General features: G+C 40.3%; 1 protein-coding gene across 4 annotated transcripts in view; it reads left to right on the plus strand.

Moving 5' to 3' along the window:
• SORCS1 (sortilin related VPS10 domain containing receptor 1) overlaps nucleotides 1-24,370 on the plus strand; it is a 572,961-nt gene that overhangs the window by 302,868 nt on the left and 245,723 nt on the right. For all 4 annotated transcript variants that reach the window (XM_062214029.1, XM_062214026.1, XM_062214027.1 and 1 more), the window contains exon 3: nucleotides 1,226-1,325. In XM_062214029.1, coding sequence (XP_062070013.1) covers nucleotides 1,226-1,325 — 100 coding nt within the window. The remainder of the gene's footprint in view (nucleotides 1-1,225; nucleotides 1,326-24,370) is intronic.

The raw sequence follows: 24,370 nt of genomic DNA on the forward strand, positions 1-24,370 counted from the left end.
CTCTTTAGTCATTATGGCCTGTAGGAATTTGTGACTTTTATCAATAATGAATTAAAATAATCACATTTTTGTATTTTTCTACTTAAAACAACTTTATCTTCTGAACATTAATCCATTTCTCTATCATTGCACTTAATACATCATTATAATTTGTTTACATTTCTGTCTCTCAAACAAAGCAGTTAAATACTTGGGAAGAGGACCTGAATGTTGTATCCTGGGACTTATCATAGTGTCTAGTACATTTTAGGTGCTCCACAAATGTGAACGATTGAATGGATTTCACTGGGAATCTCCTCTGAAGGGCCTGAGAAGGAATTTTATATCTATCCTGTTTCAGTTGAAAGAATAAGACCCGAGGTATAATGAAAGCAGTATCGAATTTAGTCCCAGGATACCTGGATTCAAATTCTCCTTGGCCTTAAGTGGCCCATTTATTAGGCTATTTCCCTTCAGTGTGTCACTTTAGTTTTTGAGACCACTTTCCTGAAATACAGATAAAGTGTACTACTATACATGGTTGTCATGATGATCTAATAAGATTAAAATTATACAATTGGACCTTCATAGAGAAGCTGATTTATTCAATCTGAATTTATAACATATTGACCAATGTATAATTAAAAATGAGATAATCTGTAACAAAGAGTCTGTGTCAAGAAGCAATGCCTCCCAATTCTAGGTTGCTTAACACAGAAAAGGGCATCAAGTAAGGTTGTGAAATTTCACTTATTATTAAGACATTTTCTTGCTCTTAAATAATAGGACAAGACTGAATGACCTTTGAGGAGAGTGACCCACCATATATTCTATGACTCATGAAAGAAAACACAATTTGTAGATAAATCAAAAGAACCTGCTTTTCTGCTGTGCCAAAAATAAGGCAAAAGTTTGGAAATGTCAAATCTCACTAAAAGCTCTTTATTTCTTTCATTAATTCAGAGAACATTCTCATTTCTTAGTCTTTTAAAATTAACAATTTCCTTTAGCAATGTGTATACATTAAGAGGCAGTAGAGAGATGGAGTTTTAATTTTTACCAATTCAATTTAAATGCAAATGTTAACCACTCACATGATGCTACTGTGTACATAATTAAGCATCATTATATACCACATGAATCATTTAGAATCCTCCTGAGAGTCATTCTACTATGAAAAACATGCATTGTACTGACAACCATGACGTATACTTCTGTCCTCATTAATGCCTCTTTTGAATTATAGGTCAACTGATTATGGGACCACCTATGAGAAGCTAAATGATAAAGTTGGTTTGAAAACAATTTTGAGCTATCTGTATGTGTGTCCTACCAACAAGCGTAAGGTAAGTACTGTATGTTCAGCATGCTGTTTCATGAGGTGACTCCTGCCTTGGTTGGCTAACTTTCCTAGCTATGTAAAATGCATTACAGTTAAGCTGGGAGTAGAGATGTAAAGAAAGTTGATGGATGCTAAGGTGGTCAAATGTCTGACACTCATGACTTCCAGGCCAGCAGCTGTGCAGGTAGGTACACCATGGTCCTCTCAGAGAGGCAGCTGCAGAGAATGCGTTTCACTGAGTGGATGCCACTGACCCTCTTTAGGGACTCTGGTGAATCAGTCAACAGAACCAGAGTCAACCTTGACACCTCAGAAGAAAGGTGGGTTTTCATCTGATGCTGCTGTTTTCCCTTGGCATAGAGGGAATAACCTACTTGGAATTTGAGTTAATTCATGTCAGAATGGAGGCACTGTTTTTGGCAGAAATGAGTGCCTTGCAAACACTGAAGAGATTACTCCCTCCTGAACGTGGGTCTTGGCTGCAAAGAGCCTTAGAGTTCATCACATAGAATACTTCTGTTTTATTACTGATGAGAAAAATGGAATTCTGATAAGGGAAATGGTTTGCTCCCATTGCAGTTATAGGCAAGATCAAGACTAAAATTGAAATCAAATGTTTATCAAGTGTTTAGGTTGACAGTCATACTTTTTCCATTGTGTCATACTACATGCATAAGCAGTCCTATGTACTCGTAGGAGATGTGATTTTCTCAGGAAGAAAATGTTTGCTTTTAAATGGGAAACACATTTGTCTCAGGAGGAGTTTGGCAACATATCCATATGTTTATTTTTATAAACTTGAATTTATCAAATTCTGAATTTTGACATGTAATTTCTAAGCAGCATATGAGTTGTATTAACTAACATTATCCATTAGGAACTACAAAAGCTCTGCTCATTAATTTCTCCTATGCCATATACTGTTATGAAGTTAACACTGACACCTAGATTCTCATCTTAGATTTGTCATTAGGTACTTACTGTTAATGACCTTGATTATATTCTGCATTTTATACACCCAGACTGTAGCAGGTGGATAATAGTGTCTTTCAAGCTATGATCCTCAACTCTGACTGCATGTAGGAGTCACTAGGTGGTCCCCAAAGATGCCAGCCCTGGTCCTATCCCTGTTGCTCAGGTAGCTGTATCTTGAGAAAGCTCCCCAGATGCCTCTGATATGTTAAGGGTTAAGAACCAGTGATGTAAAGTATAACGTTCCCTGTGTCTCCAAGCATTTCAGGTTATTTAGCAGAAGCAGCATAACTTGACAGTTGAGCATAGACTCTGCAGTTAGATGACTTGAGTTAAAGCCCAGCTAAGCCAATTACCACATGTACAAGTGCAGTGATTTACTTATCTCACAAGCACAGTGTCATCAAATTTAAATGGGGATAATTATAGTACCTACCTCATGAGGAAAGTTGTAAGGATTATATGAAATTAGACACTTCAAGTGCTTAGCACAGGGTAGCAAAGCCTTAATCAGTAATTTCTTTTCACTGTATTCTCCTTTCTTATCTCCCTATTTCTCCTGCTTCATATAATTATTGGAAGGAAGAGTAGTGATTATATAGTAGTGTCCAGTGGAACTTTCTGTGATGATAGAAATGTTTCTCTAAGCTGTCCAGTACTCTAGACGCTAACAATTGTTTCTGTGGAGTATTTGAAATATGCCTAGTGTAACTGAGTCACTGAATTTTAAATTTCATTTAATTTTAACTAGTTTAATTTTGTAAAGCCTCATGTGTTTGACAGCACAACACAGTGACATCAAATTCACATATTTAGAGCTGTATCCTCAACATTCCTGTCTTTTGCTTACCTGCCACTTGTTGGTGTGTCAGCAGTAATTACATCTAAACGGTTGTGATCTGCTATATTCAGACTCAAATTGAGGAATTGAACGTATACCCTTTATTTTTATAATGAGGTTCAGTTATTGGTTGGCTTTGAGTCAATTCTTGTAATTTCTGTTCTTTTTTTTGTTTTGTTTTGTTTTGTTTTTTTACTCTGCTTCACATTTTTAGTAAATTGAATGGAGCAATCAACAAAATGCTTGCTAGGTGATATGCATTGCACCTTAGGATACAAGGAGAAACAAGTACCCCACACTCAGGAATCCTGTCTTCTGGTGGTAAATTCCGTATGACTTATATATTTGAAAGATCCCTGGATTAAGATTTAGGGGTCTAGGGACTGGCGCCATGGCTCACTTGGTTAATCCTCTGCCTGCGGCGCCAGCATTCCATATGGGCGCCGGGTTCTAGTCCTGGTTGCTCCTTTTCCAGTCCAGCTCTCTGCTGTGGCCTGGAGGGCAGTGGTGGATGGCCCAAGTGCTTGGGCCCCTGCACCCACGTGGGAGACCAGGAGGAAGCACCTGGCTCCTGGCTTCAGATCAGCACAGCACCCGCCATAGCGGCCATTTGGGGAGTGAACCAACGGAAGGAAGACCTTTCTCTCTCTCTCTCTCACTGTCTATAACTCTATCTGTCAAAAATTTTTTTTAAAAAATTAAAAAAAGATTTTTAGGGGTCTAAATATCTGCCTTGAAGCTTGCCTCCACCTAGCAGGAGAGTTTGCGTGAGCCATTTATACTTTCTCTATCTTTAAAGTGATAGAAGCATGGACAAAGGCATTTACAACTGGAAGAAATTTTAGAATCATTCAAACCAGTGGTAGTCTCTGTTTCAGTGATGCTGTTAGAGAGGAGCATGATAAAGAAGAGGTCAGATATTGACTGTGATTATAAGCTCTTCTGTACCTGCAGAATATAGGGTGAGACTGAAAACTCAAATGATTTGAGGAATTGAACTCGAAAGCAAGACTCTCAAGTCCAGATGTAGTTCTAGAGGCTGAAGGGAAGCTATGGACAAAGACTGTAAAGGGCCCTGCAATTGAATTCACACAACTTAATATACCATATTAATCAGGCTGCATAATTAATTGATCATTATTTGGAGGACTTTTAAAAGGGCATTTGGCCATGGGTATTCAGCTGATCTTAATTAAGACTTGGCAGACCCTAGTTCCAGAAAAAAAAAATCATTCTTTGTGACTATGAGCCTGTTACTTTCCAGAAGCCGAGGGGGTCGCAAGCCGTTTAAATCACAATGTTTATGAGTGAACCTAAACGAAGGGATCTTTTCCTCTACAGATAAATGAGGCCTTCAGGGTCACTTTCTGAGATGCTGATAGATTTAAGATATATTGGAGGACGATGAAGGTCTTTACAATGGTGCAAAAATCAATAAAGTTGACACAGCAGTATATTTGTGTACAGTTTTTCTACTTATGAGGTGAATTTATCACCATGAAATATGTACTTCCCCAGAAAGGGACATATTTGAACCAAAGAGATAGGAGCTGCAGACATTTTAGAGTGTGAATATGTTTTCCCAATCAATGAGAGTTTATGTATTAAAAAAAGAAGAAGAAGAAGAAAGGAAGAAGTATTAGGCTCTTTTAATTATGCAGGACAAAGGCACTCAAGTTCATTTCAATTCTCCTAAGATTTCTCCTATCCTCCAGTGAAAAGGGCAGGCTCCTTTAAAGGATTGTATTAATTCTTCCAGGTCTCCAGGGTGCTATCTAACAAGTTAACATCTTTTGTAGCAGATAGTTCCCTTTGCTTTTCACAACAGTGGGAACAACTGGAATTAAACTGACATCAGTGCAACTCTGTATGTTCCCAGGAACCTGTTTTGCCTTCCTGGTCGTGCTGCTATTTTTAGCTGTTTGTGAGGACAAGAGCAGTTCTTTGATCATCCTGTCTCAAACAGCAGGCATCACACCCTGGCTTTGCAGGCAGCCTGTTAGGGGCATTACTTGGATCAGAGTCCAGAGTAAAGCAGGCCCTTATTTATAGTTTAAACTGATGATCATTCATTGGCTGGCTCTTTTCCTGCAAGCCTGCTATACATGACAGTGGCTTTCTTTAGATAGGTCTATAACAGTAATCTCATCATATGTCAGTCTAGAAAATCTTTACTAGAAAACAGAGAGAGCCTGCTCCTGGGTATTATCCCAGCTCATTCGTACTCTCTATCAAAGGAGCCCTACACCTGCCCTCTGATAAATGAGGCAGGGCCAAAAGAATATGGGTCCATTGCCAAAAGAAGGGCAGGTTAGCTATCCATCACCTTGTCTCAGAGTTAGAACACCCATCTGCAGTTCATGACAAATCCCAAGTCTTGCTTGCATATCAGAGGCTTATCAGACACAAACGTATAGTCTTCAATGCAAAAAGAAGATTTAACCTGTACGTGATAGGAATAGCTAAGATACAGAAGATGATGGGAAGAACTAACACAGATGTAGCAAAGAAAAAAAGTGAATGTTGAAATCTCAGTCTTCCTCTAAAGTTATCTGCTAGTTTATTTGTATTCTGCCTAAAAAGAAAACTTCTTTATACTCTGTGTGTATCTATCAGCAATACCTTTCCCATCACCTTAAACCAACCTTAGTGTTCTCGCTTCATGAGGTATTGTACAATATTTTCAAGAATTAAAGAATATAAAAACCCCAAGTGAAATTCATTGGAGGAGAAAAGAAAAAAGAAAGGGTGTGTATGCGTGTGTGTGTGTGTGTGTTTTAAACTTGGAATAGCCAATATATCTAGTTATTTGTTACATCTCTGCACATTCTTTTCTCTGCAAAGAAAAAATTTGACAGTTTTTCTTTGTTTCCTATGCTTCTTTTGCACCCCACTTCTTTCTCATGTCTGTTATCACTATGTAATTAGTATCATTCCTGCCAAGTGAGTCTTCTAAGACTTTCATCCTATAAATAGGACCCTTGCTTCTCAGAACACCTTGATCATTCCTGCAGGTCTCTTGGTACATGCCAGCATTAAACACTGTTTGCATTTTCTCCATGCCTGGGTTTCAGTTACCATACTCACTAAGAGTTTGATTTTTGACGCCTTACCTCTTCTGTTCAGATCCTGGGGAGGCTTATTCATCCTGTCATTTGGTTGAGTGGTTCATGCACCGTGTATGTGACATTTGGAGACGTAGAAGAGCTGTGGCTGATAGCATCTGTCTGCTTTTCATAGGAACAATCATAGAATCATTAAATCAGAACCAAAAGGATATTGGGAATATTCCGATTCTACCCTTTCATGTAAAAGATGTGGAAATTGAGTTCTAGAGAAGGTGGTGACCTGCCTGAGGTTACCTTTAACTAGTGAGTGAAAAGCTTAAGTCATTTGGCCTCGAACATAAACCTTAAATGCCACCTCTTTCATAAAATTTGATCAGTGTTCCTAATAAGATATTCTTCCTCCCTCTTAATTCCAAAGCATTTGTTTCCTTTCTCTGCCACTTGTGATTATGTTGTACTATAATTGCTTTTGACCATTTCTAGTCTCCTCTTTAGAATGCAAAGTCATGGAAGGGATAAAGTGCCTTGGTCAACTTTACAATTTTTATTAGGCTGGTTATGGATCTTAGTGTACAGTATGTGTCTAACACAAAACTGAATGTTGGAATTGAACTTAGGTTGGGTTTTGGACTCCTTGGCTGAAACTTGAAATGGGAAGTGCCCCATGAAGCCAGCAATGACTCATTTACTTTCTCTAATTATAAAATTAATTCTTTCAAGTGAATAAACAAGAACAGAAAGAATCCCCATAGATTTTAGTCATTTCTAGGCCATAATGTATAATATTATCTTTTCTAACCCAGAATAATGTGATTAATATTTAAGATCCCAAGACTTTGCATAGCACTCACTCCATATTATGTGCTGAGGCCAAGGAGAACCAGTGTATTGTATAATACATCAAAGGGGTATTTCCCTTGGCATTTCCCTTGGCGTACACTCAGTGCTTGCTCATTCTACCCTAACTCTTTCATCCGTCCCTTTGTATACAAGATCATCCGTTTGCCTCTAATCTTTTTAAAAGAATATATGTTTCATTCATAAAGTAGTACCATGCATGAACACAGACATATAGTGGGAGTGGCATTTTCTGAACTTCAGTAAAAATGACTTCTTTTTCTTTTAGTGAAAAAATGCTTGCTACCCTACGTTTAACAGTGGTTAAAGGGAAAGATCATATCCTTGGATCTTTCTTGGGTATAGTTGGGAGTTTATACTGTTTTGGCCCATCAAACAGTGTTCCGTTCTCTTCTTGAGCATGAAAAAAATAAAATTGAAGAAAGGATGTCACATCTATATTTTTTTTCCCTGTGGTTGATTTTCCAATAGTTATTCAGGCACTTGGGTTTCAAACAAGCAACAGAATAGTAATGCCAAGTGCTATCTTTGAAGCAGGGGCAGAATGCCAGGAGCAGTGCCTACTAGGTATCCCTTGGTAGCCCCAAAGTGCCCCAGGGGAGCCGTCTGGAATTACTGGGCTCTGTGAAACACAGTTGGGAAAGAAAAACATGGATCTAGGACACTCCACTCTCTTAGTACACTGAACTAAACACAAAACATCCGTGAACCCTATCCTGTTGTATATAAATCAAGCAATTGCACTTTATAGTGTTCATAAATCAAGAAATCCTAATCCAACTACATTCCTTTCAGTTCTAGCACTTTGAATAATCAGTACCCAGTTGATTTGTATTAGATATTGCCTATGTCCCTATGTCTCTCTCTTTTTTTTTTTTTTTTTTTTTTGGACAGTGAGAGAGAGAGAGAGAGAGAAAGGTCTTCCTTTGCCGTTGGTTCACCCTCCAATGGCCGCCGCGACCAGCGCACCGCACTGATCTGAAGGCAGGAGCCAGGTGCTTCTCCTGGTCTCCCATGGGGTGCAGGGCCCAAGCACTTGGGCCATCCTCCACTGCACTCCCTGGCCACAGCAGAGAGCTAGCCTGGAAGAGGGGCAACCGGGACAGAATCCGGTGCCTCGACCGGAACTAGAACCTTGCTCCGCAAGGCGGAGGATTAGCCTATTGCGACGTGGCGCCGGCCGGCATATCATCTGAATTGCCTGGGTTCTCCGAACTGATCAGATTAATTAGTAGTTTACTGTTCTATGTCATGCCACATTAGCTAGTACTAAGTATATCTTGTTGTTGTTGTTGGAAAGAAGCTTCCTGCATAATTACCATGACCTATCTGTTATTTCTCATTTCTAAGATGTTATATCTGACACATATAAAAAGCAGTACATTAAGCATGATTCATGTATTGATGATTTTTAAAAAAACCAAGTTATATCTGTTTGAGGATCAAGTTTACAAGCTTTAGAAGTTATAGTTCATAACTTTGTTAGCCACATTTGTGTTTTTTAAAAAAAGGTATATGTTGCCTACTTGATAAATAGGTAGAAAAGTGATGGATGGGTCCATAGAGTATTCTTTCCTAAGTTTAGATAGTGCTTTTGTGTCAACCAAAATGGAATTCTTTTTGTTTTTCCCCTTAATCTCCAGATATTATGAAGTAAGATTGATCTGAAAACTATGTATTTTTTGTATTACCTCCTGGTTCTCAAAAGATGGTTGTCTTTGTGACCAGGTGATCAGAAATACGCAAATATGAAAGCATGCTTTTCAAAGGCTGACAACACTTTAAATATGCATAACTGGCTATCTGATTAACCTCTTTGACGAGTGGCTTTTTTAATTTACTTATCTATCTACCTACATATTTATTTATTTTGCCTCATTCTCTGTCTTTATGAGAGCTCATGTTCTCTCAAGTCTGGCTGACCTAATGTTAAGTGCCCATCCATTACCCTTTCGTGAAGGTCAAATGTATTACTTCAGGTTGGTTCCAAGTTGTGCTCTGCTGTGGAGAATGCTCAGAGGTCTTTTCAGCCTTCTGGTCTGTCTGCTCCCAGCACACTCCCTGTGGTCTCTCAGGGGTTTCCATCATTTTGTGTTTGACATACTGTATCTAGAACATTTGTTTCTGGTGAATAGCCTGTGCTGCTTTCATGATGGATGGAGATGAATGCTGGCCGCTACAGGAAATTTGCCATATTTACTAGGGTGGGATGTTTCACTCCAATATATCAGATTTGCCCCAAGCTTTCTTGTGGTGCTGTCAGGAAAACAAAGTCAACATGGATAAATCTTTAATAAAATCACTTTTGCTTCCCTGGAGAAATTAAAAGAATGCTACTACCGTCAGGGACTAAATAGTTTCCATTGAAAGATTCCTTTTGCTGACCTGACCTTCCTCTTGACAAAATCTTTTGAAGGTTTTGTCCTTGTGTTCCTCTGGGCATCCAGTCCCCTATTTTACTGGTTCTCTAACATCAGTATGCTTTTAAGTCAAGAACTTAAATAAGTTTTTCAGGGACAGGCAGTTAAGATGCCCACATCCCATAACAGAGTATCTGGGTTCAGTACCTGAATCTGGTACCCTGACTTCCTGCAGACCCTTGTAGGCAACAGGCTCCTGGCTTTGGCCTGGCCCAGCCCCAACCATAGGGGAGTTTGAGAAGTGAATGATATATGGAAGCTCTCTCTCTATCAAATTAATTGTTATTAATTGAAATGGGAGGTTTTTCAGAAAAGAAAACTACAGATTGAAATTAACAAAGCAGGCTTAAATCTCCATGGGTAAAAATGTATGGAGTATAGGATATGTAATGCAATGACTGTGTACTAGTCCATTTTCTGCTGTTATACCAAAATACCTGAGCAAGATGATAAGTAAAGAAGTTTGGGGGCTGGCACTGTGGCATAGTAGGCTAAGCCTACACCTGCGACGCCAGCTTCCTGTATGGGCACCAGTTCATGTCCTGGCTGCTCCTCTTCCGATCCAGCTCTCTGCTAGTTGCTTGGGAAAGCAGTGAAAGATGACCTAAGTGCTTGGACCCCTGAGCTTGCATGGGAGACCTGGAAGAAGCTCCTGGCTCCTGGCTTTGGATTGGCCCAGCTCCTGCTGTTGCAGCCATTTGGGTAGTAAACCAGCAGATGGAAGATCTCTCTTTGTCTTTCCCTCTCTCTCTCTATAATTCTACCTGCCAAATAAATAAATAAAATCTTTTAAAAAATTGAAATAAAAGGAGTTTTTAAGCTTACAGTTATGGAAGCCGAGGTTCTAATATCAGACTGTACTGTATATTTGGCAGTCCCATGTATGGCACATCATAGAGGAAGGCAATGTGGTGGGAACAGGTACAAGAGGGAGAGATCACACAGCAAGACAGGAAGCTAGAGAGAGGCCAAGGAGAGACCAGGTTTGCTCTTTTGTAACAATGTTCTTGCAAGAATTAACCAGGGTTCCATGAGAACTACATCAGTTCCATCTGTGGGCAAATCCTCTAATGACATCATGTCCCTGGCACCCTGAGGAACAAACTTCCAAATCATGAGTCTTTGGGGAGCAAACCACATCTAAACCATAGCAGGCTGAGAGAGAGAGAAATCTGTGCTGCTTTGGCTGCCTGAGGCTGTGTGTGTTTGTTTGGGGAATAGAATACCAAGTGTTGCCACAATTGACAGCATCTGTCATCAGGAAATCAGTGTGCCTAAATGAGGACAAAAGGACAGTATGGATGAATCCCAAAACAAAGAATAGGGCAAAGGAAAACCTACTGATCAGATCAGAGAAGAGGAGGAGTAGGAAAAGCACACATGTGAAGTCAAGAGGGAAGATGGCAGAGATACATAAAGAGTTTAAAGTAGCGCAGTAGGGGTGAGAGAAAGCTAATACAAAGGGCACAACGAAGACAGTGGGTAGAAGAAAAAAGTAATAAAATCATAAATATTTTTAGCAGTACAAGTTTAAGAATCTCTTGAGATGTCTCAGAGAGAGGAGGGCTAATTTACCAGGAGCTTATTAAGACTTTCAGAGGGAGTGCAATTTACCCTTATCTCTGTTCTTCCTGAGCGGTTTCAGAGGTAAAAGATGTTGATGGCTGCAGCTGAAATTGGTTTTGCCAGGAAGGAAAACACAATTATGATTCAAGTGTGGAGGTGTGGCAGGCCTAGATGTAGCCTTCCCAGCTCCCAAGTGGCAGATTCAAACGTCACTGCTGCTGCCTGCACTTAATGAACCTTTCTCCTTTTATCTCTCTCTTTCTTTCTCTCTCTCTTTCTCTCTCTCTCTCAATATTTATTTATTTAAGATAATTCAAAGAGAGAGGGAGATACACACACAGATTTTCCATGCGCTGGTTCATTCCCCAAATGGCTGGAATGGCCAGGGCTGGGCCAAGCCGAAGCCAGGAGCTTCATCCATGTCTCCCACATGGTTGGCAGGTCCCCAAGCACTTGGACCACCTTCTTCTGCTTTTTCCAGGAACATTAACAGGGAACTGGATCTGAAGTGGAACAGCCAGAAGAGGAACCAACACCCTTAAGGAAAACCAGTGTTGCAGGAAGTTAGTTTTACCCACTATGCTGCAGTGCCAGAACCCCTAACGTGCTCACTCTCTCTCCTCTCTTTGCTACTCTCCCATCCCTCTGTGGAATGGTCTTTTGTATTTATGGGCAAAATCTTGTATTTTCCCGCTCTTGACAGGTACTCAATCAGCACCTATTTCAAGTCACTGTGGAGCTATGCTTTAATTAAAAGTGGTTATGTGAGACCTGAGCCTGGATCAAGGTGTAACTATTTTTAATTAGGCCTCCATCTTGTAACTTGGGCCTGACCAGGCCCTGAACTCTGAGCCAGAAGCTCCTAAAAGTAAATAAATGAACTCCCCATGCAATAAACTCTCTTAGCAACAGCCGATTAATAGATAACAGAGAAATACCTAGAATTCCTGGTGTCTTCTCAGGGCAGATAAGGTGATTGATAGCTACTTGGGACCCTGCATTTTGGCACGTACACCCCAGCAGCTCGGACCCTATGCTTCGGCCAATCAATTCAAAAGGCATCAACCCCAAAGCCATCCAACCACCTTTAGTAGGTCCGTTCCCACCACTGGATGCACTAATCAATTCTAGGAGATGTCCTTTGAATTTCCCTCGGGATGAGATGATTTGCTAAATGGTACCATGATGTATAGAATGTCTCTAAAAACCCTGTTAACTGAAGGGTCGGGGCTCTCAATTCAGACCCGCTGTGTCGGTGTTGATTTTGAGAGTCCAGGCCTGGACCTGCAATAAAACTCTCGTGTGCTTTACAGCGGTATTGGCTCCTTGGTGGTCTTTGGGGACAACTGAACTGGGCATAACAGTTAATGTGAATTTTCACTCAGTGGCTTATTGGTGGTGGTAGAGTGGTTGACAGAATGGATCCTAGAGTCAGTCTGCCTGGCTTTCTATTCCAGCTAAGCTACTTCCTAGTTGACTGCCATTAGACAAGGTCCTCTTGTTGTTGCTGTTGGTTTGTTGGCTCTGAACCTTTCCATGGTACAATTTTCTTCTCTGTAAAGTAAGATATAATGATTGTATCAACACCATAATGCAGCTGTGAGAAAAAGCAAAGGACCATAAGCAAGCATTCAATAAATGTTAGCCTCATTGTTATTATTATCTGTTTCAAATTATATGGCTATTTGTTTTGCTGTCATTTGTCAATTCAACTAGAAGTTATAACATGCTTATTTTGTGCCAGATCTTTTTTAAGAACTAGGAAGAGAATAGAAACACAAGATGTTATTCTTGCTCTTAGGATTGTAGGAAAAAAAAAAAAGGATTACAGAGTCTGGTAGAGGAGATGAATATGTAAACAATCAATTATAGTGCAGAACGTATGTATCATAATAGCTGTGTACATAGAACTCTGGGAACTCCAGAAAGGTTTCACAGAGAAGCAAATATTTGTCAGAGGAGAAGGGAAAAAGAAGATGGAACTGTCTTTCAGTATATGAGCCATGAGAAACCAGCATTTGTACAGTACACTGCATAACTTGGAGTGATTTGTCAATAAAAATGATTAAGCATGTCTGTTTTGACTGTGAAAGCATATTAATTTCATATTAATATCTGACTATAATGATTACCCACACCCCCCAAATGTTGGCATAACTCATTTGAATTATAATTTTAACATAATCAAATATTTTATTTTCTTACTGACATGTTTCCTGTCTTGCTTATAAAAATGAATGAGCAGTAGTGACATTACTAATATTGAATCCATAAAATTAAAATTCACTTTATTATAGATTTGATAAATTTAGCATTCGTTGTAAGTGATTGGACAGAGCTATTGATGAGATGTAGAGGTACAATATTTAGAAGAAATCAATTGACATGTATTTTATTGGACACCAGGTTTGTACCTGGTTCTTTGCAAGTACAATGGTGAATATAAAAGGAGTGTGAACCCAGCACTATCCTTACAAAGATTACCATCCCCTTGCAGCAATGCAATTTAAATAACATAAGGCAGTGGGTTGCAAGGTGTGGCTGACAAAGGCTTAAAGAATTTGGGAGGTCTGTAATAGGAAAGAACTTAATTTGGTCAGTAAAACAGAGGGAGTGACATAGTATTGTTATGGTAAAATGGTGAAAACTATGACAACCAGGGTTCTTTTTTCACGTGAGAGAAGAATTTACATGCAGACAAGGCAATGAGCAAAGCAAGATTTATTTAAGTCAGAAACCTCCTGCCCCAGCAGCCAGGAGGGGGACTTCAAGAGAGGCAAACCTGAGAAGTTGAGATTAAGCAGAATTGTGGGGAATAAACAGAACAGCAGCTAACAATCAATCAAAATCTTAATCCTATCTTTGTTCTAGATAAAACAAAAAAGCCATCAGAAGTGTGTGATTGGTAACTTCCCCTTTATGTTCTCATGATAAACTAAAACTTTAAAGTGTGGAATCACTGTGTCCTTGCTGTTCTTGTGATAAAACTGGAAACAGAGGAATGTGGCCTTTTGTGTTGCTAAAGGCAGCTTTTGGGGAGAAGGGTACATTTTGCACCCTCTAAAAGAGACTTCCTCTTTTCTCATTATGACCAGGACTCAACCTAACTGCCTATTAATCCACCTGCCACCTCACAGTATCATGACATTCACATCAGAAAGAAATAATTTAGTTGAACAGACACGAATTCTGGGCAGTAGGAATAATAACATACATAACAGAGAGCTCACAGATTGAAGGGAGAAAAGATGTTGGTAGAAATGAACATGCAGTATAGGTTGGTGCAGAACCTATACCTTTCATTTCCTGAACTCCTAATAATTGGATACTATCTATTACACATCCTAATCTTTTGACTCCTAAGCTTATCAACTGCTCCTTTGACACACTGTTCATCATAGTTGTTGATTTAGAGACTACAATCCCAGTACCCAGCCCTGGCCATTGTGGCCATTTAGGGGGTAAGCCAGTGGATGGAAGATTCTCTCTCTGTCTCTCTCTCCTTCTCCTTCTCTCTCTGTCTGTCTCTTTCTGTCTCTGTTTCTCTCTCTTTCTAGCCCTGCCTTTCAAATACATATATACATATATACAAAAATCTTAAAAAGAAATGATAGTCCTGAAATCAGAGATGACCCTCTCAAATTTATACAAAAAGGTGGCCCCTTAAAGTTCCCCAGAAGTGCTATCTGGGGTGCCACGTATGTTACCGGAATTTGGGATGCCATATGATATCACCATATGCTTATTAATAAACCCCCAATATTAATAGGCCCAAGAAGGTTCTTGCCTAATATTTAGAGAATTCTAAATACCAGCACAGATAAACAAGGCAACATGGTACTTTTTAAGCCTTTATTTAGTGAGAAACATGCATAGGAGAGTGAGAGCTTTATTAAGGGAGAAAGGTAAATCTGAGTTCATATATTGAGCACCAGGAACCAGCCACGTAGAGGAGCATCTAGGCCAAGAAGCCTAGGACGGGTGGCACAAAGGCCATGCGCCCTGGAGGTGCAGGGCTACAGCAAGCCCCCTCCTGGAAAGAGGCCAGGGCCAAAGAGAGAAGGGTCGGGACACACCTTGTCCCAGGCTTTTAACCCACTTCCAAAGAGGAGCGGTTAATTAACCTGATTGGCTGGTGGGCACCCAGGTGCGGCCAGGTAGGGGCATGAGATCACACAGGGGTGTAGCAAAGGCATGGTCTTCTAGCTCACAAACCTAATCAATTTTAACCTGTATGCCTGCCTACTTCAGTCCCTTGGAGTGAGCATTTAACCTATCAGTTCAGATGCCTACATCCCACACCTGAATGCCTGAATCCAGCATCATGCCAGTGCAAACCATGGGAGACAGCAGTGATGGCTCAAGTAATTGGGTTCTTGTCACCCATGTGGGAGACCTGGATTGGGATTGAGTGTTAAGCTTCTAGCTCAAGCCTTGTTCTAGCCCCAGGACTGTTGCCAGGTTTGGGAAAGTGAGTGAAGGGATGCAAGATCTCATTCATATTCTCTCTCTCTCTCTCTCTGTCTCTATCTCCTGGTCTCTCTCTCTCGCCTTTCCTCTTCCCTCCTCCATTACTGTCTCCCACTCCTTGTTTTCTGCCTCCTCTTCAGTTGTCCCTGCTTCTCAAATAAACAAGCTAAATAGAAGAAAGAAAATAAATGAAGTCTCTGTAAAATTATTGGATACCAAGGAGGCCCTCTGGGTCAGTACAGGAGGTGGAATAGGAGGAGAGGCAGGGAAATGAGCAGAATGGAGTGAAACATAGCAGTAAAATGAGCAGCCAAACACCTGTGTGGGAGTCAGAACAGTCAGGGCCTCTGGAGTTCCTATAGCTGGTACTTCATCTTTTTCTCCACAACTTTTTTTTAAAGTGAACATATCTTGTATTTCATATACACAGGTTTAGGAACATAGTGATACTTCCCACCCTACCCTCCCTCCTGCCCACAATCCTACTCTCCCTCCTCTTTCCTTCCTTATTCTTTGTTTTAATTTTTTACAGTGATCTACTTTCAGTTTATTTTATACTAATAAGATTAACTCTATACTAAGTAAAGAATTCAACAAATAGTAAGAAGAAAAAAACCCTGCACCTCAATAGACGAGACAGAGGCTGTAAACAATTGTCCAATCACAAAATGTCAAATTCTATCCTGTACATTATATTTTTTGTACTCTATAAGTTACCACAAATCAGGGAAAACGTATGGTATTTGTTTTTGGGATTGGCTTATTTCAGTATGTATAATGGTGTGCCATTGCATCCATTTTGCTGTGAAAGGCAGAAATTCATTCTTCTTTTTATGGCTGAGTAGTATTCCATAGTGTATATATACCACATTTTCTTTATCCAGTCATCAGTTGATGGATATTTGAGTTGATTCTGTATCTTAGCTGTTGTGAACTGAGCTGCCATAAACATGGGGTGCAGGTGACTCTTCCATAGGCTGATTTCATTTCCTTTGAGTAAATTCCCAGGAGTAGGTTTGCTACGTCACACGGTAGATCTTTTTTTCAGGTTTCTGAGGTATCTCCATATTGTCTTCTACAATGGCTATACTAGTTTACATTCTCATCAACAGTGTATTTGGATACCTTTTCCCCTACATCCTTGCCAGCATTTATTGTGTTTTGATTTGTTTATGAGAGTCATTCCAAGTGGGATGAGATGAAACCTCATCGTGGTTTTGATTTTCATTTCCCTGATGGCTAGTGATCCTGAGCATTTTTCTTGTGTCTGTTGGCCATTCACATTTCCTCTTGAAAAAATGCCTGTTCAAGTCCTTTGCCCTTCTCTTAACTGTATTGTTTGTTTTGTTGCTGTTGGGTTTCTTGGGCTCTTTTTAAACTCTGGATATTAATCCTTTATCAGTTCCGTAGTTTGCAAATATTTTCTCCTATTATGTTAGCTGCTTCCCAACTTTGCTGAATGTTTCCTTTGCAGTGCAGAAACTTCTTAGCTCTATATGATCTCATTTGTCTGTTTTTGCTATCAGTGCATCTCAAGAACCTCAGAAAACAACAACAACCAAACCCAAAATTAGTAGCAGGAAAAAATAATTAAATTTAGAGAAGAAATAAAATAGAAACAAAAAAAAGACAATACAAAATATCAGTGAAATAAAGAACTAGATTTTTGCAAAAATAAACAAAATTGATATACCATTGGCCCAACTAACCAAAAGAAAAAAAAGAGGGACAAACCCAAATAAATAAAATCATACAAGAAAAAGGAGGTGTTAACAACGTATACCACAGAAATAAAAAAAAAATCATCAGGAATTACTACAAACAGTTTTATGCCAACAAATTAGAAAGTCTAGAGGAAATACAGAGATTCAAGAACACATAAAAATGCTAAAATTCTTTTTTTTAAAAAAAGATTTATTTATTTGAAAGTCAGAATTACACAGAGAGAGGAGAGCAGAGAGAAAGGTCTTCCATCCGATGGTTCACTCCCCAGATGGCCTCTGCAGCTTGAGCTGCGCCGATCCAGGAGCTTCTTCCTGGTCTCCCACGCAGGTGCAGGGGCCCAAGGAGTTGGGCCATCATCTACGACTTTCCCAGGCCACAGCAGAGAGCTGGACTGGAAGTGGAGCAGCCAGGTCTCAAACCGGCACCCATATGGGACGCTGGCACTTTAGGCCAGGGTATTAACCTGCTGCACCACAGGGCCGGCCCCAAAAATGCTAAAATTCTTATGGAAACACAAAGAAACCCTGAATAGCTAAATCAATCTTAAACAACAAAAACAAAATTGGAGGCATCACAGTGCCAGATTTCAGGATGTAATACAGGTAAATTATACTCAAAACAGCCTGGTACTAGCACAAAATAGACATCTAGACCAACAGAACAGCTGGAGCTGTGCCAATCTGAAGTCAGGAACCAGGAGCTTCTTCTGGGTCTCCCATGTGGGTGCAGGGGCCCAAGGACTTGAGCCATCTTCCACTGCTTTCCAAGGCATAGCAGAGAGCTGGATGGGAATTGGAGCACTCAGGACTTGAACCAGAGCCAATAGGGATGCCAGCACTGCAGGCAGCAGCTTTACCCACCTTGCCACAGTGCCAGCCCCTCCACAACTTTTAAAAACATCTCACTGGGAGCAATGCAGCTTTTCCTAGGAGACAAACCCATCCAACTTGACCCAACAGTTAATATCTGTATTCCTGACCTTCTAGGAAAAGATCTCCCCTATGCTGGGGACAGAATTATTGGATCTTCAGAAGCATTCACCTGCTACTGGAAGCAATCCACTTTCATTTGAATTTATGTTAGGTGGTATGCATGTGTGAATCTAGACCTTATGCTTTATTTCTGTATTATTTAACAAAGGGATTTACATATTTTGTTTATTGACTCATCTGTGTGTGTTCCTTGGGCCCCAGCTCTTCATGCTTCCTTTTGGATGTGCATTCCTCATATTTACAGACTCCCATTGAGGACTCCATCAGCTACTACCATAGATGCCCATTGTTCCAAGAGCACTGACCTTTACCCCTCAGCACCAGTTAAAATCCATTGTTTCTTACCCCTGGGATGCTTGCTGTAATTCTGGCTCAATGCCCAGTGTATCTGGTGGGATGCATTCTTTGTCATCCTCTATCTTTGCTTCTCCATACAAAAAGAATGACCTGTAAATGCTAATGGATGCTTTCGCAGGAAGAAGAAAAGGCAGACCACCAGCATTGACAGTAGTTGTCAATTAAGTGAGCTTTTATGTCAATATAAATGAAGAGTACATAAATAAAATAATTAGGAAAAAATTGGGACACTGCCTGCAGGTTTACCCTAGATTCACATATCAGCAGAGCTCTCAAATTACTTCCTGATTTGATGTGTTGCTGACTGCAGGACCATTCTGCCCTAGGCATAGTTGGACCTTCTCTGTGGCTGACTGCTAAAGACTAATCCCAGAGTGTGGACAGTCAGGCAGGTGGCCTTCTGTCTGTCAAATTATATCAGTTACCACTACCTTGCTAGGATGGTAGACTTTTGGGTAAATTTATATTCCTTCCCTATAATCAAATTTGGGATCAGGGCATTTAGAATTGGATGTAGTTTGTTTAAAATCACAGATGTTCATCCATAGGAAAGTTGGTGTTTCTGACTAAATAGTAATCTATAAATGTGCTAATTTAGGAGAGTGAACATGGAAATGTATTCAAAGTCATATCATTACCTTTGTCGTCTTTTTACACTTTAACTCTTTGTCCCATCTTCTGTTCTGCTAGGCGTATGATGCTGCTGACATTTTCAGGGACTTTGAGCCCAAAGTCTACCAACCAAGTAATTTAAGTAGAATGGTCTTCGTATGAACACAGTGGCCCCAGGAAAAAGTCCGACTGTACTCAGATTGAGACAAGAAGTCCCAGTTTGCAAAAAGTAAACAGAGCTTAAATCTGCCTTTCTCCGTTTGGTTTAAAATTCTAGATCTAAGCAGGTTGAAGTAGTATCCTCTTCATGAAAAAATGGCCTCGTTCTCCCACCTCTTCCCTGCACCATTAGTGCTGGCAGCTAGACTGGCAGAATGCACTTGTCCCTTTGATCTGCGGAGAAAATGGTTCCTGCAGTTCTATTACTCCCCCTTCCCTCCCTCTTTGCTATGTGAAATTTTATAGACCTGTGGAGATAATATTTGTATGAGGGCTTAAAATTTCCCAAGAGCTGCAACATGTCACTTTTCCCACCCCACAGTCCTTGATAGGGCAGACTGGGAGTATAACATGGTGAGTTGGAAGCCATCTGGCTCCCTGGAGATCCAAGTCAGCACTTCATTACCCAGCAACCAGTGGAAGCTGGTTATGCATATAGGCTAAAGCCCAGAAGATTATCAAGTCCAAACCATTTGGCACCATTTATTACAAATACAGAGTTTTGCCCATGGTTCATTATGTTCCTCCCATACAAACCTGACTCCGGGGAATTACAAGGAACTGTGAAATAAATAAGTGGGAGAGAATGATGTGAAAGTTGGATATTACCTATCTACCACTGCTTAGCTCATTTTCCATTATTTCTTTTGTCACCCCTGCCATCTCCTTCCCTTGCTTCCTCCTTTCTAAAAATCATTTATATGAAGGAGGGAATAAGACCACCTTCTATGTTTACAACATAGTATATTGTCACAGTGATCACAGAAATGCACAGGTATATGTGCATAGCATCTCATCCTTACTGCAAAACTGGTATGGGCAGGAGAGTTTACAGCATTGTTGTTTTATACCTGAGACCTAGTTAGTGACTGATGGTACTGAAGAAGAACCCAGTTTTTGCAATTCTGATCTCGGATCCCTCTGTCAGTTTGCTGTTTTTTAAACAGTGATCTAGATTTCTTTTGTGGGAGTTACTTTCACTAGGGCTCTTAGGCTAAGTGCTGATTCTTCGATAGATCTTCAATGAATTTCATGTTTTAAATATGAATTATGTAATCTCAGATAAAATGCAAGGCACACAGAAAAGCAAAGGCAAACTGTATGTCGCATTTTAAATCTGCTTTTATAAAATCATTCTGCCTCCTACTGATCCTTTCCTAATAACAGCCTTGACAGCTTTATAGGATAAGCATGATGCGTTTGTAAACTTGAAAGGGGCTTCATTTAGAGGGTCCCAAGAAAACTTCATTTTAACTGCAGATCCTAGTACTGGCTTCTAGGAAGAATTTGAGGAGTATCTACTAATAAAAATAAATAAATAAGTGGCTGAATAGAATCATGAAGTTAGTGGATTTTTTTTCAATATCTCTAAGATTAGAATAGCCAACAATAATCAGGGTAGATTTCAATGCTGGGAAGAAGGACAAAATGGCCTTCATAGTACTTTTCAACTCTGACATGCCTATCCTCTAACTGGGCATAATTTCTTACTCTGCCTTTATATTTTCCTGACAGCCTAGTAAGCTGTCTCTGTTTATTCACGATCTTCATTTCTATATCTGGGTAGTTTATTTGCACTGGAGGAAACGCATATCAGAAACATATCTATCCTACTTATCACACCTGTGGCCGGTGGCATGAGAAATGATACAACTGGCCATAGTTTAGTGCAAGGATCTCCTTGCAGATAGATTCCATCTTTCTGAATCATGCTTCTGGGGGAGTCACAACTGATAAATGGCTCTTCCATCATTGCATCCAAATAGATGGGCAGAACTTGCTGTTGCCTTTGTATGACTTTATTCTTAGATTCTTATTAGATATTGTGGCTTGACCATTACCTTAAGTCTTTGAGATGTATCATCATTGAAGCTGTTGGTACCAGCATTCTCTGCAGGAGCTACTGCTCCCTCTCAATTTCCTAGAAAAGAGATACTCTTTTTCAAAGCAATCTCCTTTGTAGCAAAAGGAGGAACACATACACCTATGCACACACACACTCACACATATTTACTCTGTTAAATGTTGGACACACCAAACCTATTAAAAGCTCCCTCCTTTTCTCCATCTTTTATACATCAAACATATAAAAAACTGTTTAAACTATGGGAAAGAAAATATAAAGAGAAATATTAGAAAGGCAGTTACTTACAACTAGACCTAAATTGGAACTGTGGATGCATACTAAGCTAAGTTGGAATTGAAGTAACCCAGACACATCTCATAGAACAAACAGAACAGCAGTTGCTCTTGCTTCTCAAATCAGTGCTTATATGTGAATTGTACTGACAACATTCCCATGCATGATGATAGTTGTTGCGGAAGCAAAACAAAACTCTGAAACCACCGGAAAATAAACTTTATTTTAAAGTTGAGGATCTTAAATTCAGATAGTGAATTGTCCTGTTCATGTAGCTGGTAACTGCACAGGGGCCTGGTCGTACGGAGATTGTCTCAAAGTTTCAGGATTAACATTCCCTGCATTGTTTTTAAAGATGTATTTATTTATTTACTTGAGGGGGAGAGTAGCACAGGGAGGGGGGAGAAAGAGAGAGAAAACTAGAGATAAATCAATTTCCCATCTACTGATTCATTCCCACAACACCTGCATCATTGGGCCTGGGCAAGGCCAAAGCCAGGAGCCAAGAACTCTATGGTTGTGTCCCACATGGGTGGCAGGAACTCAAATACTTAGGCCATCACCTGCGGCCTTCTCAGGTGCAATAGCAGGAAGCTGGATCTGCACCTGAAGAGCCTGGACTACAACATAGGATCTTGGCATTCCAAGGGTGACTTAACCCACGTGCCAGAGCCCTGCCTCCAGATTCCTACATAGTAACTGAAGAGTATGATCTCCCCCAGGGTGCATGGAAGATACTAGTGTGTGCTCAACGAACAAGCAATAACAGCAATTTGTGTTTCGTAGTCATTGATAGCAGACTATTGTAGCCCAGATAGTTTGATACTTTTTGCTTTTCCCAATATACACAGCTGCTCTTCAGGAACAAAGTGGAAAATTTTTTACTTTTAAACCTCAGTATATATAAAAATTATCTATAGAGCCTGTTAAAATATAGATTCTGAGGGCTTATTTTTCAGAAGTTCTGGATCAGTGCACAGAGAATCTGCATTCTAACAATCATGTGCCACCTTTCCATCTCCCCAGAATTCTGATACATGTAGAAAAAAGTCTGTACTTTGCTGAACAGAGCTGAGCTTTGCTAACAGGAAGACATAATTTTCAGTGAAGCTGTTTCATTTTTCTTTATAAAAATAAACAGTAAGTAAAGCTCTTGGTGTTGGTGATGCAAGTATAAAATATTGGAGTTATATGTTTGTAACCAGCTGCCCTCTACTGGACAGTAGACGATTTGGTTTGAAATTAGAGGATTTCTCTCCATTTGTTTCTGAGACATAAATCTGGAGATCATTCTCTTTCTCCCAGAAAGGCAGTTGTATTGTGCATGTGACTGCTGGGTTGGGTGAGGGTTAGAGAGCATGTGGACATACTCAAGATATCTTTCAAATTTAAAGTAATGAGTGGCCATAACCTTCAGTTGTAGATTGGGAAAGCACGAGGTACAGGCAGCTGTTGCCCCTCTGCCTGCCACTCCACCACAGGGAAGGTGAGTACATCAGGGCTGGAATCAGTGATTCTCAGTTCATTTCTGGCATAGCATGCTTGCCAGCAGTTGAAACTTGCAGAGCTCTAGGGTGCTATTACTATGGTGCGTGCAAAGGCCTTTGTTTAGCTCAGGAAGGAAGGCTTGTTGGAATTTTGGTTTTTGAAAGTTTTTCTCCATTTTTCCAGAGTTCCGTCTTAATCCTTGGCACAGCAAGTGGCTCTGTCTTGATATGTAACACAGGCATCCCATACAGGCGTATTAGACACCAACTGCTATTCAGAGAGCTCTGCAGAGAGAAACATGAAAAAAAAAAAAGACAAAAACAAAAGATGCAGATATTAAAAATAAACCGATTTTAGAATCACTTCTAACATGTGTCATTGTCCGAAAAGTGAGTGAGCTTGGACTACTGAAAGGACAGCTTTAAGGCAGCTTGCATGGGTAAGCTATTACCTATTGAATAAACTGTTGTCTGTCTTTGAACTTGAATCTTCCTACCTCCCAAATAAAGATGGCATTAACGGTGGACACTCTTTAGTTTCATGATTATAGTGCCTCTCCTCTCCCATCCACAGGCACTAGCTGTACTTTAAAATGAAATAATAAAACATAAAGAGGGGTCGGCGCTGTGGTGCAGTGGGTTAACGCCCTGGCCTGAAGCGCTGGCATCCCATATGGGCTCTGATTCTAGTCCCAGCTGCTCCTCTTCCAATCTAGCTCTCTGCTATGGCCTGGGAAAGCAGTGGAGAATGGCCCAAGTCCTTGGGCCCCTGTACCCACATGGAAGACCCGGAAGAAGCTCCTGGCTCCTGACTTCAGATCGGCACAGCTCCGGCCATTGCAGCCATCTGGGGAGTGAACCATTGGATGGAAGACCTCTCTCTCTCTCTCTCTGCCTCTCTCTCTGTGTAACTCTGACTTTCAAATAAATAAATAAATCTTTAAAAAATGAATAAAAAATAAAAAACCATAAAGAATAAAAACCTCTTATTTGGAGAGACAGATATGAATGAATAGAGGGTTCTTTCTCCTTAATATCGGCCTACCAGATGCATTCTATAGTTTTATTCAGGAGTCTATGAGGACTGTAGAGCTACTGGAGGAGTAAATTGTTTGGGTACCACCACCCTTTTCACTCAGCGGCTCAGCCTTCCCTAGCCATAGTGCTGCCAAAGCTGGGTTGTCACTCATCTCCATTCTGCAGTTTGGTTGTCATGTCTTTCAAGTTCCTGCAGTGACAAGTGGAGTTGAACAGATCTATCAGGGCATCCTGGCACTGGAGAGGGCCTTCCTGGGAGAACTGTGCAGATCAGATCATGCTGT

The sequence above is a fragment of the Lepus europaeus genome, chromosome 17 (genome assembly GCF_033115175.1).
Source record: "Lepus europaeus isolate LE1 chromosome 17, mLepTim1.pri, whole genome shotgun sequence".
NCBI lineage: Eukaryota > Metazoa > Chordata > Mammalia > Lagomorpha > Leporidae > Lepus > Lepus europaeus.